Raw genomic sequence first — 15,483 nt, forward strand, 5'->3', positions numbered from 1 at the left:
CGGGGCGCATGCGGCCAACGGCACACTCATGTGCGGCCCGCGAAGGTTTTCTGAAATTGATTTAAATTTCTCGATATTTTACCATAGATTGTTTTTGGGAATTATTAAGCAAACAGTAGCAAAATCATGTCTTCCATATAAGAGTTAAGATTAATTATGAAGCTTTTGGGAACAGCCTTACATTTTTTCCTAACTACAAAATGTCAAAGATTTACCTGGCATCGCGAATTATCATAAAATAAAAGTCCGTTCAAAACCAAAAAGAATGGTATGTCAAAGACTTCATCAAACTTCAGTGCAAAAGTAAAAAAAATCGTTAAGCTATATAATAGGCATTCCGAAATTTTACCTGTACATCTCCGGGCCAGGCATATCTGGTCGATTTTTTGAAAAAACCTGGTAAAAATCGAGCATTTGATTTCAAATTTTTCCATCCAAAAACCGCATAATATCCGGGAAAAATTTGAGCTAAATGGAAGTACTACTCGAACAAAATCAGAGAAGATTGAATCGAGTCACCTGGAATTTATTTTTTTCTTCCAAACTCATTTTCAAATTTCGCAACAAATGTAAAATGTCAAATTATTTCTTGAATATCCGGGAATAAACCGGACAATCTGGAATGCTTACCTTAAAGCTACAGATGAGCACAAGCCTAAGTTCAATGGCAAAATGATTGTTTTTTAAACTTGATGCAAAAATAATGTTTTATGGTAAATATGTCCAGAGAAGAGTATATTAAAGATTTATTTATTTCATACAATTTGACAAAAACTGGCTTGTTTCGTTTGCACAGAAAAAACTGAAACCATTTACTTGTGAAATATTTTCGGTTCGATAAATCATGCCTAACATTGATTGATTGAGTCATTTTAGGAATGGATATTGGCAATTCACATTATCAATGTCACAAAATATTCATAAACAAGCTTTAGAAATCCTATTCCTGCAATGGAATTTTAATTAAATTAAGAAAACCCTTGGTAATTGTTAAAAAAAACAAGAATTAAGAAACAAAACTGTAAATTAGATTTTTCGACAAAATCTCAAACTTTGTCCAACATCCCAATGCAAGATCTTATTCAGAACTCTAAATTGTAAAAAAAAACTTTTCAAAAATATGCACAGAAAAGTTAAATTTTAATATATAATAAATTTCGATAAGCATTCAACGTGGAACGTTGAATAAGTTTGACCTTTATTAATCGCTAGAGACTTTCAAATGAAAGTACCACCGACTTTTATAATTCGTGAAAGGTGTTCAAAAATTTGCGCTTTTGTTAAAATAAAGCAATGCAAATTATATTTCTTTTTAGAAGAACGAATGATTGCAAGAAGTTCAAATCAATAAAAATAAATAAATTATTTCGGCTGATGGTCCGACTCAAATTTGAAACGTTTTCCTTTTTAGTCTATTTTTAATCAAAAATTTTAAGTTATAAAATGTTGATGTTTATTTTAAATATTTCTATTGAAATGATAACTAGCCATAAACTTCTGCAAATTATCAATCAATGACCAATTTGGCAAAGAAGGGCTTAACAGCGATAAGCCAACATGAGTAAACAAAGTTATTAAAAAATTAATCAGTGTTATTTTAAGTGCGGCCCGCCGAAAAACTTTGAACTTAAATTGGTCCGTCGTTTTGGGACAAATGTTAGCTCAGAAATATCTTGTTGTAACCCTTTTTGAATATTTAAATATCAACTAGAGTTTGTTAAGAACTTATTTATGCAGTTATGCAACAAACGATAATTTTTTTTAGAAATACTTGTTTTTAGACTTATGCAAGTTGAACTACATATATGGTAAAATCCGTTTGCACTTGTCCCGGTGCATCTTACTTGAAAATTAAGTTTGAAATTAAAAAATAATTCTGAGGTTTTGTGTAATGTTTGATTGGATAAATCCAGAGAATACTCATAACACTTGTTTTTCAATCGATTGTTATTGAACAGATTAAGTCATTGAGTTTAAATCTTGAATTGTATTATTTTATCTTAAATGAGAATGTTGATAACAGGGAGGCCAGCAAACCGGGGAATAACCGGGAATTGAAAATGGGTCCGGGAAAACCTGGAGTTTCAAATCAAAACCGGAAAATTTTTTTTATGAACAGTTTTTCCTCTAAATAAATCTATTAAATTCAAAAGTTCATTCATATCATCATAAATATTTTTTTTCTCAAAAGCGGTATAAAATCGGGATCTAAGTTCGATGGAGCAAATTTGGGAAAAAAGGCAGGAATTTCTTGAAAAACCGGGATTTTTTGAGCTTAACGCATCCATTTTAGTGCTGTTTCGGTTCCAAAATATTTGAGATGTGTTTTGTGAATTTTTCTTTTTGACTGTTTTGAATTGGGGTTATGAATGCTACAATTGATCAAAAGTCACAATTTTTAGCACACATTTTTATCATAACCATTCTTCAAGTTTTTTTTAATACAACATTTTCAAAAAAAATTTCCATTGAATCAAATTTTCCAAAAACTACCGAAAGTTTGACCAAAAATGAAAAATCAAATTATTGAAAAGCGGCAAAGTGTGAAAAACTTATCTCTCATATGGTTGATAAAATAGTCTTTCAAAATTAAGTAACCTTTGAAAGTCGGGAATTCATTAAATCATGAGAGGGAAAATGCGAGAAAACAGATAAATTGAAAATGAATGGCCACCATGTTAGATGGTTAATAAAATGCACAAAAGGTAGAACAAGATACCAAATTTGTATGTGATTTTAAATTCTGCGCTTTTACTGATTATCACATACTTTATTGATTAAAAATGTTGAGAAATACAGAATTTAGATTAACATGTCAGGTCCAGAATCAAGCACCCGAAACTCAGGTTCTGAAAAATATTTAAAACTATAAAATTAAAAACCTTACTCAGTATTCAGAGCGAGGTTTGAAACAAAATTTCAGAATTCTTGGGAGGAATAGAATACAGCGGTCAAAATTTCACAGAAAAAAAATTGAATATCAATCATTAGCTATCAACTGGCTAAGCATTTGAAATAAAAATAAAATTCGAATCATGAATTCAAATTTAAAGATAAGTTTTGATTTATAGATCCTTAATTCACCCGGAATTTTCCGTTGATAATCATATTTAAAATTTCAGAATTCAGAAACCAGGGCTCAATAATCAATTCAGTACGCGATCAACGCTTGAGATTTAGCTGAGTAAGCAATGAGGGTTGCCTCCTAAACCGATGTCCGCGAGTTCGATCCCAAGAGGAAACAAAACAACACAGTTTAATCGGATAAGATTTTCAATAACTGTCCGCCAACTGCAAAGTTAGTACAAAGTCGCCATATGCCATAAAAATGATAAAACGCCTATAAACAAAAAAAAAGATAAACTATTTTTCAACTAGACATAATGCAATCGAAAAAGTGTTGATAAAATCATAAATAAAATGCAGATTTTGGCACCAGATGTAGATTGAGGAATGAAGAATCGTTTGGTATAAAAACTCAAAATTGACAATTTTTTCATCCCTCTGATCCTAAAGTTCTAAATTATTCTCTTATTCCTTAGCATTAACACCAGCTTAAACTATGTCCTGTGAAATCCCAACAAACATCATCGTTATCTGAATAACCTTTGAATTTAAAGTTTGAATAACTAAAAATTTCAAACCCTCTCACACTTTTACGTTCAACGTTTAAAAAATGTGTTATTTTGGTTAAAAAAAAACCCTGATTACCATATTCATTTGTGTTTTTGTAAACTGGGAAAATCATAAAATCTCGTACAAGAAAACCGGGAATTTGGGAATGGTAACTCGCTGGCCACCCTGTGATAACCACCAACAATATTCAGGATTTTTTTATATCTGAACAAAAAATTCTAAACCTATTTTTCTCCTTTCAAAACCAATCGTTTCCTTGACTCATTGGGTTAAAACTTATCTATATGAATTTTATTTACACTTTTTGCTTGAATAAATAAAACATAGTAATTTACAGTATAAAAAGTTTCCAGATTTCATACCATGACGAGTGCTGTTTGGCATTCCTTCAAGTTGTAATGAGTCATGTCTTCAAGTTTAGGTATATTGCGAAAAAATATATTAAACATGATTTTAACATGGGAAGGTATCAGGGTGGAGATATGTTTCTATGACTGTTACAATAGACTGAGTCGATTTGGGGTCATTTTTGAATTTCTCAAACCCTGGGGTCTTAAAAGCTTCGTCTTGGTCCAAAACTCATCCATGATTTTTTGCAGAATTTTTAAGTAACGTTTACATGAGTAAATTTGAACTTTTAGGTTTGTATGGGAAAATTGAATATTTTGTACTGAAAAATCAACATCGTTTTTGTTTCTTCTGTGGAGCCGAGCCAGCTGATGGTTTTTGTGCCAATTTATTAAATTCCTAAGGGAAATTTTCCGCTGAACAACTTTGTCGAAGATCGTAACTTCGTATCTTATAAGACAAAAAAGTTATTAGCAGTTTAATAGGGGTATGTCTTTTCGCATTGATAAGCCATAAATTCAATTGACATCGCTGTTGGAGCCTCGCGACATATAGCATGAAAAGTAGTCATGCAGTACCTCGATAGGCACCCTGCAGTGATGTCAATTGAATTTATGGTTAATCAATGCGAAAAGACATACCCCTATTAAACTGCTAATAACTTTTTTGCTTTATAAAATACGAAGTTACAATCTTCGACAAAGTTGTTTAGCGGAAAATTTCCCTTAGGAATTTTATAAATTGGCACAAAAATCATCAGCTGGCTCGGCTCCACAGAAGAAACAAAAACGATGTTGATTTTTCAGTACAAAATATTCAATTTTCCCATACAAACCTAAAAGTTCAAATTTACTCATGTAAACGTTACTTAAAAATTCTGCAAAAAATCATGGCTGAGTTTTGGACTTAGACGAAGCTTTTAAGACCCCAGGGTTTGGGAAATTCAAAAATGACCCCAAATCGACTCAGTCTATTGTTACAAACGCTTTTGCATTGCAGTGTGGGGCCGGAGGTAGTTCTATATAAATTCTGTTGTATAGCTTGAAAAAATATCAACCAATAAGGACTTCCATTTGAGTTTGATGGCATAAATCGTGAGCTTATCAAGCAAAAGGAACCATATCTTATAAAAGAGGTTGTTTGCAATCGAATAATTTGAGACCCTCCCTTATTTCTGGGTGAAGTCGGAAAGACGAAACAAGTTCTTATTCATATAATATTGGGTATAATTTGTAAACTTATCAGACAATTAGCCTTTCTCGCATTAGAATCGGGAGAGGGTGGGAGGTCCATGTCAATAAATTATACATTTTTGCATAAATATAAAATCTTCAACGAAACGGAAACGGAGAAACTCTCTTCTCAATTCTCAGCGAAAATGAGACGAGGATGAGTTGGAAAATTCGACTTTTCTACGAGAAATTCAGATGTTTTCTATGAAAAAGGTCTTAAAATATGTGAATTTGTATTGAAAATTTACCAACTTTATTAAATCGTTTGGCAAGGAACCCACGAGAACCCACCGACATTTTTTACATGCATTAAGATCATAATCACAACTGTCACTTCTCGAAAAATGAGGTGCGCCAAACTGCTCGCAAGAAAGTTATTGCAATTTAAAAAATGTATAATTTTAACCTATTTTTTGCGATTTTGACAGAAAAAATCAGCTAAACGAATAAGTTTTCCACTAGAATATTTCATTTGAGTCTATTTCAATTGAACACTGTGGAAATTTGAGGTATTGTATAGCTAAAAACAAAAATAGGTGAAAAAAACCATTTTTCTGCAAGGTTTCCTTAAATTATCATTTTTGCAAGGTAAGTGCACAACATAGAGCTTAACAATGTTCTACAAAGTTGATGTAAAAAATATAATGAACAACTTTGTAGAAGAAACCAGGCCTGTATCTTGCTTCTGTAAAAAGTTAGATTTTAGCGCCACCTTGCGGAGAAAAATAGAACTAATTCAAATTCATCAATAGATCGCGCAAATATAGTCGAGTAACTTTATCGAAGACACCGATGAGCTACAACGAAGCCTCTGGCCTGCAGTCAATTTTGACCGCAAAACTGTGGTTCCTGGCCCACTGTGGGTCGGTAGCTCAATTCCATTATCCCAAAGCTAAGTCTTAGTCTTTAGTAGGTTGAACTTGAGTTGTATGTTGTATGTATGTTGCAAATCCACCATGGGTGCACGGATTCACCGCAGTTTTGCCAAAGTATGTGCTCATTAACATTTTTTAGATATTAAAGTTCGATAAATCTACAATGTCGCGAACATCATACCCGGTACCATGGCTTCGTGTGAGCTGTTCTGTAGTGAATGTATTACGTGTTTCTGTGAGTATATTTTGGGTGAACGAATCTATCAGGTACACAACCAGTTGAAAACAGATAACATTTTTAATGTTATTCATTTACTACAGATATTCCGGCATCCGTGTATATACCTGGCTGATTGGCAACTGATTGAACGTTCGTAATTATGCAATTATTAAACAACAATTATAACATCTTACCTACCCATCATAACTGGGATTATAACCTACCAAATTGTCTAGAGCTTAACACTCTGACTATCTCAACACCCATTCAATAACCTTCTTACCACTGGGTGCCTCGCATTTTTGTTTTTTCCATTTCCCATTCCGACTTTAAAAGGCTTTTTTTATTCTTGTCACTCCCGGTGTACAACGCATTCACTTTCACATACTTTCGAGAGAATATTTAAAGATTCCAATCACGTCCCCGGCGGAACTGATTCCACTATTTAGGAAAATATTACCCTAAGATTGAAAACACCAACATTTTATCGAACCATAGATTTTTTTTTGGAAAAACTGTCGCAAATTTTATCTCCATCTCGTTTAGTAGGTTGAACTTGAGTTGGGATTTTATTCGAATATTTTCCCGTCTCATGTCCAATCATTATTCCTTAGACGCGATACTCTATCGTGTAAATCTTGCTGGCAGTAACTTTTGTAGTTGTGGACAAGGTTACCATACTATTGAGCATATTGTTTGGTCATGTGAGACCCACCTTGTCGCCAGATCGAATCTTATTGACTAACTTAGGGTCCGAGAGAAACCATTTGACGTTCCAGTGAGAGATGTGCTGGCTGTGATAAACTTGGACTACATGTTTTTTTATAATGATAATAATAATAACACTAGTTTACAGCATTTTTGAACAAAATAAACTGAAGATCATTTCTAATGTGAAATCGGGCGCTGAATTCGAAAATGAAATTTCAAAAAAATCTCAGTAGAACAGATTTTGAGTTATGCTCGAAATATGAAATTTTGGAAACATAAAATAAGTACTTGGAGTTAGATTCAAATATCTCGGACTGCGTAACACTTATTTGAAATCTCTTTTTTTGCATATTGAAGGTGAATAAACTTGCTGTCACCTGAACTCCATTTCTACGTATGATAAGAGTATTGTTGATATTAGTAATTTTATGATAGAAAAAATTGAAAAAAAACGTATTTTTTAGAGAAAATTTTGTTTCAGCAAAAGTTTAAGACTTGATGTTAGTCTTAAGCAATCAATTGTTAAAAATCAAAGCGAGTTTTGCTCCTTCAAACCTACTGGTACGAGCCGTCTCAAATAAATATTAAAAAAAAATAAAATCTTTGAAAATTATAAAAACATAGTTAAAGTTTCAGATCTTGTAAAACAAATTTTGAGATCAACTTTGAGAAAATAATTTTAAATCATAGATGTAGGCAGTATACAAAATATAAACTAAATTTCAATAGTTTTTACTAATTTCATTTATTTTTGGAAGGTAAATATATAGAAAATATATGAAATTGTCACATCTACGAAGCAAGAGGTATCGGGAGTGTAATTCGATCGAAATCTCGTGTAGAAGTGAAAGATTGCCATGCAGCTCAAGCGCGACAACTGCAGACTATTTATCGAATAACGCCAGTTGAACACATAGGTTGAACCGCATTCCTCACTGGTTAATATCTAAATTTGTCAACTTAATCGTCCACATTGTAGTTCATGAACCACGCAGATCGATGTCAGTTCCGGTTGAGTGTTTTTAAAAGATCCAAAAAAAACGGCAAGTCCTGGTCATTGAGACCTCGTTTTTATTTATGCGCAATTATTGCATCATCTACATGGAGCAACAATATCGTTAGTCCATTGTCAGTTTAGTAGATTACCATACCTGGGTAACGAGGTACTCAATTTTTAGGGCAGATGACATTCTAATTGGAGGTATATCTGAGTCAGTGTTAGATAACTTCTTGCCCAGAAAATTTTTCAGCATCGAAAAAAAAAACAGAGCTAGACCTTGAAAAGTTCGAGTACAAAAGAGCTACAACAACACCCTGAACCCAAAAGCTCAAAAGCCAAAATTCGATAACTACCAACTCACCTGACTGAAGATGGTTCCATTGGGGCACAGGAACGACGCCTTGCCACCGTTCAAGTCACAGTAGTGCCACACCTGACAGTTGGTTTCCGGGTCCCCGAAGAAGCCCTTGTAGCGCTGTTCCTTGCAGCTGAAGCTGGTTTCCGGTATCTCGGCCAGGTTCGGGTAGTCGATGCCGGGCCGACCCGAGTTCGGTCCCGGTGGAGTCGATCCAACGGCACTCACCGTCGTTGGCTTCGGTGGTAGGCTGTAGCGATGATCGTCTTCTTCGACTTCGTCAACGACGTGGGTTGGTGGAGAAGGCTTTTGAAGGGGTTTCGGTTGGTAGTGTTCTTCCTCTTGGTGGTCCTCCGGGTAGGCTTGGGAGGGTTGGTTGTGCGCTTGGTGGGAAGCTTTCAGGTTGTTGAGGATTTTTACCAGGGTGCGGATCGAGTTATCGATGTTATCCGGAGTCAGGGTTTTCGGGAGGTGGTTGCTGTCTTGGAGTTTCTTGAGTAGATCGGCTAGGGAGGTTGAGCCGGAGGAGCTGGCCGTGTCGACGATTTGAGTTGGAGTTGGAGGAGGTCGGTAGACGGGACGGGACTGGACCACGTACCGGTGGGTCTCGGGTTCTTCGTGATGTTGTGAGGGTTGTGGAGAAGGTGGTGCAGCAGCGGCAGCTGGGATTAGTTTAGTGGTTTTAGTAGGTTTTGGAGTGGGTATGTAGTTTGGTTGGATGGCGTAGTAGTTCTGTTTGACGTGTGTTTTGTATTCGGAGTAGTGGTCGAAGTAGTTTGGGTTTGGTGATCGAATATCGGATGGGTTGACATTTTCGGTGAGGTGTTGACGGAGAGGGGGTGCTTTCGTTGAGACCCGAGTGTGTTTGTGCGATTTCGGGCGATGTGAGTACTTAGGACGTGCCGTCGTAGGAACTGGATGTGATTGGGCATTACCGTGGCTTTCTTTTAGCAGTGGATTGGGCCGGGGAGTTGAGTAATCGACGTAGACTGGAACCGGTCTTGGGGTGGAGTATTCGACTGCTACCGGAATCGGGACGGGGATTGGTTTGGGGGCTATCTTGTAGACTTCCAGCTCGTCTTGGTACGAGGGTTTTTGCATCGGTGCTAGTTTGTGTTTGTACGTTTCCGGTTCATCAGGGTAGGAGGCCTTGATGATGGCAATCGGTTTGGCGATTGGTCGGTAATCGTCCGATTCCTCCAAGTAGCTGGGCTTTGGAATGGGAATCGGCTTGGAGATGGATTTGTAGAGGTCGTCTTCACTGACGTAGTTGATCTTCTCCTTGTAGCTGGTAACTGCTGTAGGTCTAGCAGGTTTCTCCTGGTAGTACAGCTGGTTGGGTTCGGGCGATGGCTTGACTAGTACGTAGGTGGTGTGTTGTTTGGGTCGGTTGTAGCCAGAAGCTGGAGCAGGTTTGGGAATCGGGTACGGTTCCGATTCTTCAGCGCTTTCCGCATCCACGGATCCCTGATGATCTCCACCTGCGATGGCAGACGAACTTGGACCATAGGCAATCGGGGTGAACTGCCCGGGAAGCTTATTCGAAGGCAGGAAAGGGTTGATCTGGTACTTCTTGTACACGGAAATCGGTTGATACTGCAAGAAGACAAATGTAGTTATTATAGACCCTAAATACCCCTACATTACCTTAATTGGACTACGAGTAGTGTGTACATTTGGGGATGGTGTCGCCGCGGAGTCTCCACTGTTGGTGCTGATCCCGTTCGGTTGTATCGAAGGTTGAGGCTTGGGAATTTCGATCGCGTACAACTTTCCTGACGACGACGATGTCTTGGCTCGATACAGAATTGCTCCTCCATTGTTAGACGTAATTGTCGGTTGCAAAGGGGAAGGTGCCAATTGATGGCGCTGCCCGTAGTCGTACTTGATCGGGGAGTTATTGATCAGAATGGTCTTGACTCCCGATCCTTGGCTGGAGCTGCCCGACCCTGAAGAAGGGCTGTATCGTTGAGACCCTCCTTGGGGTTGATAGGATTGGTACATTAGCGGTGGTTCTCCTCCATGACCCGATCCAAGCTGTTGCGGTTGACGTTGGTACTGGTGAAGCGATAGGATTTGCTGTTTGTTGCTATGATGATAGATCGGTTGCTCCTGGGGTCGCTGCTGGGAACGCTAAAATTCATCATGTTAATCAATTTCGAAAAAAAATTAAAACAAATCTAAACAAGGTCAATCCAATGACCTCGATTGACACTGTTTAGTATGACAATCGAATAGCAATTCAACTTGATGTTAATTAGACATCTTCGGGGGTGAGTGTAAATTACAACTTGAGTGCCATCATTCAGTTAGTACCGATTTCCATCCGATTGATGGTAATTGAGAAGCACTCTAAGCGGAGCTAAGAGAGAGATAAAGAGAGCATGGAGTGGCACACATCTTCAAATGTCCGAGGCAGCAGAGTCAGGTGACTGATGATGATGATGATGAGGGATGCCAAAGTTCAACCTCATACTTAAAAGGTTGCCATTCCGTTTAAAGGGTTGCTGATGATTCGGGATCGGAAAACTAAAATCCAGCGTTCACTTTCAACTGTCAGAACGGATCGTAAGTTATTCATGCAAACAATGCAGACAGATGCATGATTTGTATTGTGGGTTTGACTTTGAGTATTGTTGTTTACTGTGAGGAAATATAATTTGAGAAATTGAAGATGACACTTAATTTTGAATTGAAATTTGAAGCAGACGTAATATGCCCAATAACATTTTGGAAGCACTTGATGACTGATAACGTTTCGATCTATGAATTGCTGCTTTCTCCTTTAGTTTAATCTGAATTTTTCTAATAAGTGAAAAATCAATTTTGTTTGACTTCAGTCGGTCACCGAATGACCAAAATGACCGCTTCCAAATGTTACCGGTAAAATCGAATTTCCATTCCTAATGAGCCGTTGTTTGGTATACAACAATCAGGATCTGCAATTCTCTTCCTCTGTCTCTGCGTATCTCTCGCTCGGCTCATCAAAGCATTATCCCATCAAGTGTCAAAACTGTGCAAATCCTATCGAAACGAAACACGTGAGGGGTTCCGAAAATATTTAGATCACCAGCATCATCGTCGGAATGCTCCGGTGAAAATATCTCAACAACAACCCCTCCCCGGAATGACAGATTCTCTCCGTGTCGTACTCGTAGATATACTTACAATAGGCATATAATTATAGGCCTGATTGATTGGCAGGTTGAAGTCGCCCTGTCCACTTCCTGCAGTTCCGGTGGCCGCCGAGGCCGTCGAAGGGATGTAGAATGTCATGTACGGGATCAGCCGCCGATATCGGTCCACCGGCGAGGTTTGGTTGGCCAACTGTTGTGGAATCAGATTGTCGGATCGGGAAGCGGCTCTCGGTGGAGGACCGGATCCTTTTAGAGGTTTACCACCACCCCCACCAGCACCCGGAGGAAGTCGAGCTGCTCCGCGGATGGCCGCCGGTGGACCGCCACCGGAAGCGTAACGACGCACCGTGGCCAGATTGGTGTTTCCTGGTCCACCATCTCGTAGCCCTGCCGCCGAAGGATGGTGTCGGTGTTGTGGGTTTTGCTGTTGCTGTTGCCTTAGGTGGCTGCTTTCCGGGGAGACTGATATCGAACTGACCAAATGGCTGCTGGATAGAAGTGTGAAGACAACTGAAATAAAGAAAAAATTGAAATTATTAGTAAGTTTTTATGAATATTTTTTTTTGTATTAAAAAAAATAGTCTCTATTAGATTCTGGACAATCTGGAATAACTAAGTAGTAAACTTCGATTGACATCGAAAAAACGACTTTTATAAGGCAAAAAATTTGAACAAACAATAACAGTGAAAAATGTGACTGAAAAACTACTTTTTTCGCATAAATATGTTCAGGGTGGCCACACAACCGGAAAACCGGGAATAAACCAGGATTCGGTGATTCCACCGGAAATTCAGAACCAAATCCGGAAAAATATAAATAATAACCAATTCTTAGTTGATTCCAAGATTCGGTACTCAACCCAAAATTCAAAATTCAGATTTAGAAATTGAATTTCTTAGTCAGAGTTCAGAAGTTGGGTGGCCTGCGAATTGGGAAAACCGGGAAAAATCTGGAATCTCGAATCCATATCGGGAAAATTCTTTATTAATCTTTTTTTTTTTCATAGAGAGGGTGACAAAAAAGTCCGGTCACACAGGAAAATCTCCATATTTCAAAGAATAAGAAGAAAATCTGATTCTGACTTTTATGGCTTTATTCAGTAACTCATAAAGATTCTTCACAGCTGATATCTCGGGATTACACCACCTTTCTCTGATCGAACCAGCTTCAGACGTCTCGGAAAGTCGTCGCAAGCGGCGCGCACTTGCTCCTTAGGCATCTCGTCCAAGATCTTTTTCAGTCTTGGAGTTCTCACAGACCTTGGTCGTCCAGAGCGTGCCTCGTCCTCGGTGTCTCCGGTCTCTAGGCACCGATTTATGGTCCGGTACACGAATTTCCGGTTGATTCCGAGCGGTTTTAGCCGTTTGAATATGTTTCCGGGTTTGTACCCTCTCACATATTTAGCGATAACAGCTGCTCTTAACTCTGCCAAGGCTCACAACTCAATGTAAACAAACTGCACAGAAACGAAACTCTGCTTCTTTGGGCAGCAAAGATAGCCCTTTCATTTGAAATATAGATGGCATCAGAGAGATGCAACGTGTAGGTTATAGGCGACCCCAAAAAAGTGTGACCGGACTTTTTTGTCACCCTGTATAAACCTATAAAATTCTAAAGTTCATTCATTTCATCAAGATTTTATTCTCAATAGCTTTACATTTTATAGTCCTTTATTTAAGGATAGCCGACGATTAGGGAAAAGCTAGAAAGTATTAAGATTTGAACTCCATAAAGAAATTATGGAGAAATCGAGATTTTTTTTTATAAATCCGATTTTTTATGGTCCTGTTCCAACTCCAATTGTGTTCCAGTTTCCATTCCAAAATATTTTATAGGGTTAGTTGCCCTTCTTTGGACCCTTTAAGCGGTGGTTTTTAAATTATCATGTTTTTCTCATAAATGGTTGGGAGGTTTGTATCTCTCAATAAATTTATTTATAGTTCATGATCTTATGTGCAAGTTTCAATGAGAAATGTTCAACATAGGTTTCGCCGTTATTGAAAGATTGGCAAATATATGGATGATCAAAATTTCCAACTTAGAACCTACTGTTCCTATTTTGGTACTGAACCGGTACCTTTCATTGGAACTGTAACTTAAATTCCACTCCGCTTCAGCTACTATATCAGCAGAACAATAGCTGAAACTTTTTTGTGTTTTCTTACTAGTATTTTATTTGCGTAAAGCTGACAAAAAATGTTGAAAATGTCCAATATTGATTTTGAATTATGCCCCAATTGAAAATAAGCACCTTTGTTGATTTGTTGGTATTGAAACAATGTTTTGGTGATGTCAGGTCTAAAAATGGAACATCAAAGTCGAAAGTCTCCTATTTTTGGATCCTTTATAAATTTTCCGGGTTTTCCATTGAGTTTCATTTATTTTAGGAAAAAATAGGTAGTACAGTGGAAGTAATTTCCCTTTGAACTTTAGCTTGGACAGTAAAAAAGCGTTTTTTTTTCTTATTCGCTTTTATATTTCAAAACGCGCCCACTTATTAAGCTGTCGGATTACCACTGACGAGGAAGAACATTTTTGAAAACGTTAAAAATTTTATCAGAAAGACTGTTTATGGCAAAAAAAAACAATATGATAAGATTCAGGAAGAATAAGAGTTCATCAAAATGAATTATTTACAATTTACGACATTTTAGGACTAAAGTAGGCTCTAGGTCCAAAGTAGGAGCACTCACCCTAACGAAACGTTGCATAAAAATTTCTCGTGAATGAACTATTTCCTTACGCACGGATATTGTGCAGTCAATAGAAAAAAATGTGTGTTAAATAAAAAAAAAACCATTTAAAAGGTGAAGCTTAGATATTTTTTGTTTTTTTTTTACAGAAACTGTCTCACGAAAAATAAACCTGACACCGTCTGGATTGAGAAATAAGTAGAAATAATTAAAAAACTTAATAACATTGCGACTTTTAAGGAACACATGGTTGTTTCAAATATAATTTGCTTAGGTAGTTTTTCTTATTTTCGGCTATTTTGAAATGGGTTCACGAAACCTTAAGTTTGATTTCATTGATAAAATATAAAATATTTAATTTTATTTAATTCTTATACAATTCTTGGTTTATGTTCTTTGTAAATTTTGCGTGTCTGTTTGAGCTTCGTAATCGTATTCATTACTATTTTTTTACAATAAAATCAGAATTTAAATAGCAAATTTCACCCAAAGCTGGACTGAAAATTCACAAAATTTAGATTAATGTACCAATACCAGAATCCAAACATAATTCAGGCTCTAAAACCGCATTATAAAAAATAAATTGAATGATACCCAATAAAAAACCTTATTCAATATTCACGACGAGAATCGAAATAAAATTTCAGAATGCTTACAAAAGATAAAATTCGGCGGAATCTGTTCTAAAAATGCATAGGATAAATTTCAATTAAAATATCAACCAGTACCAGTACATATCTATCTTGAGCTATGCAAAAAATGAAAAATAAATTAAAATTTGAAATCGAATAATGAATTCAAATTTAAAATTAAGTTATGATTAATGGATCAGTAATTCAACCCGAAATTTTTTGTTCATGATCATATTTTAAATTTCAGAAGCCAGAGTACGAAGTTGTTATCAAAGACTAAGGAGAAGGTGACAATTTTTGACTTAATTTTACAGGATACAGTTAAGGTTATACTAGAATTATTGTTTGGCAGCTTTGCTTTTCAACATGCTAATATTTTTTTTTTTGTGAAAAATCCCAACTAAATTTTATATAAATGTCTTCTATTTGGTAAAATCAAAACACTTAAAATTTTATTTGTGTAATTTTAAACCGGGAAAACTGGGAGAAACCCGGATTTGAAAATGGATACTCGCTGGCCATCCTGTAAGCATCAGAAATTTAAAATGAAATTCTAATTATGAATCCAAACTTAAATTTAAGTTTTGGTTTATACATCAGCTACTCAATCCGAAATTCTTCAAATGTATTAAAATTCCAGAAC

At 36.6% G+C, this 15,483-nt stretch overlaps 2 protein-coding genes across 3 annotated transcripts in view; one reads left to right on the top strand and one right to left on the bottom strand.

Annotated features, from left to right (window-relative positions):
• LOC129740152 (tudor domain-containing protein 6) overlaps window positions 1-15,483 on the top strand; it is a 360,358-nt gene that overhangs the window by 13,439 nt on the left and 331,436 nt on the right. The window lies entirely within an intron of this gene.
• LOC129740153 (uncharacterized) overlaps window positions 1-15,483 on the bottom strand; it is a 288,116-nt gene that overhangs the window by 7,227 nt on the left and 265,406 nt on the right. Inside the window, exons 3-5 of one of the 2 annotated variants that reach the window (XM_055731765.1) lie at window positions 11,546-12,024; window positions 10,025-10,510; window positions 8,384-9,973 (exon numbers count right to left, since the gene is read on the bottom strand). In XM_055731765.1, coding sequence (XP_055587740.1) covers window positions 8,384-9,973; window positions 10,025-10,510; window positions 11,546-12,024 — 2,555 coding nt within the window. The remainder of the gene's footprint in view (window positions 1-8,383; window positions 9,974-10,024; window positions 10,511-11,545; window positions 12,025-15,483) is intronic. The other variant, XM_055731766.1, reaches the window with a different exon arrangement.

This window comes from Uranotaenia lowii, chromosome 1 (genome assembly GCF_029784155.1).
Source record: "Uranotaenia lowii strain MFRU-FL chromosome 1, ASM2978415v1, whole genome shotgun sequence".
In the NCBI taxonomy this organism is placed as follows: Eukaryota; Metazoa; Arthropoda; class Insecta; order Diptera; family Culicidae; genus Uranotaenia; species Uranotaenia lowii.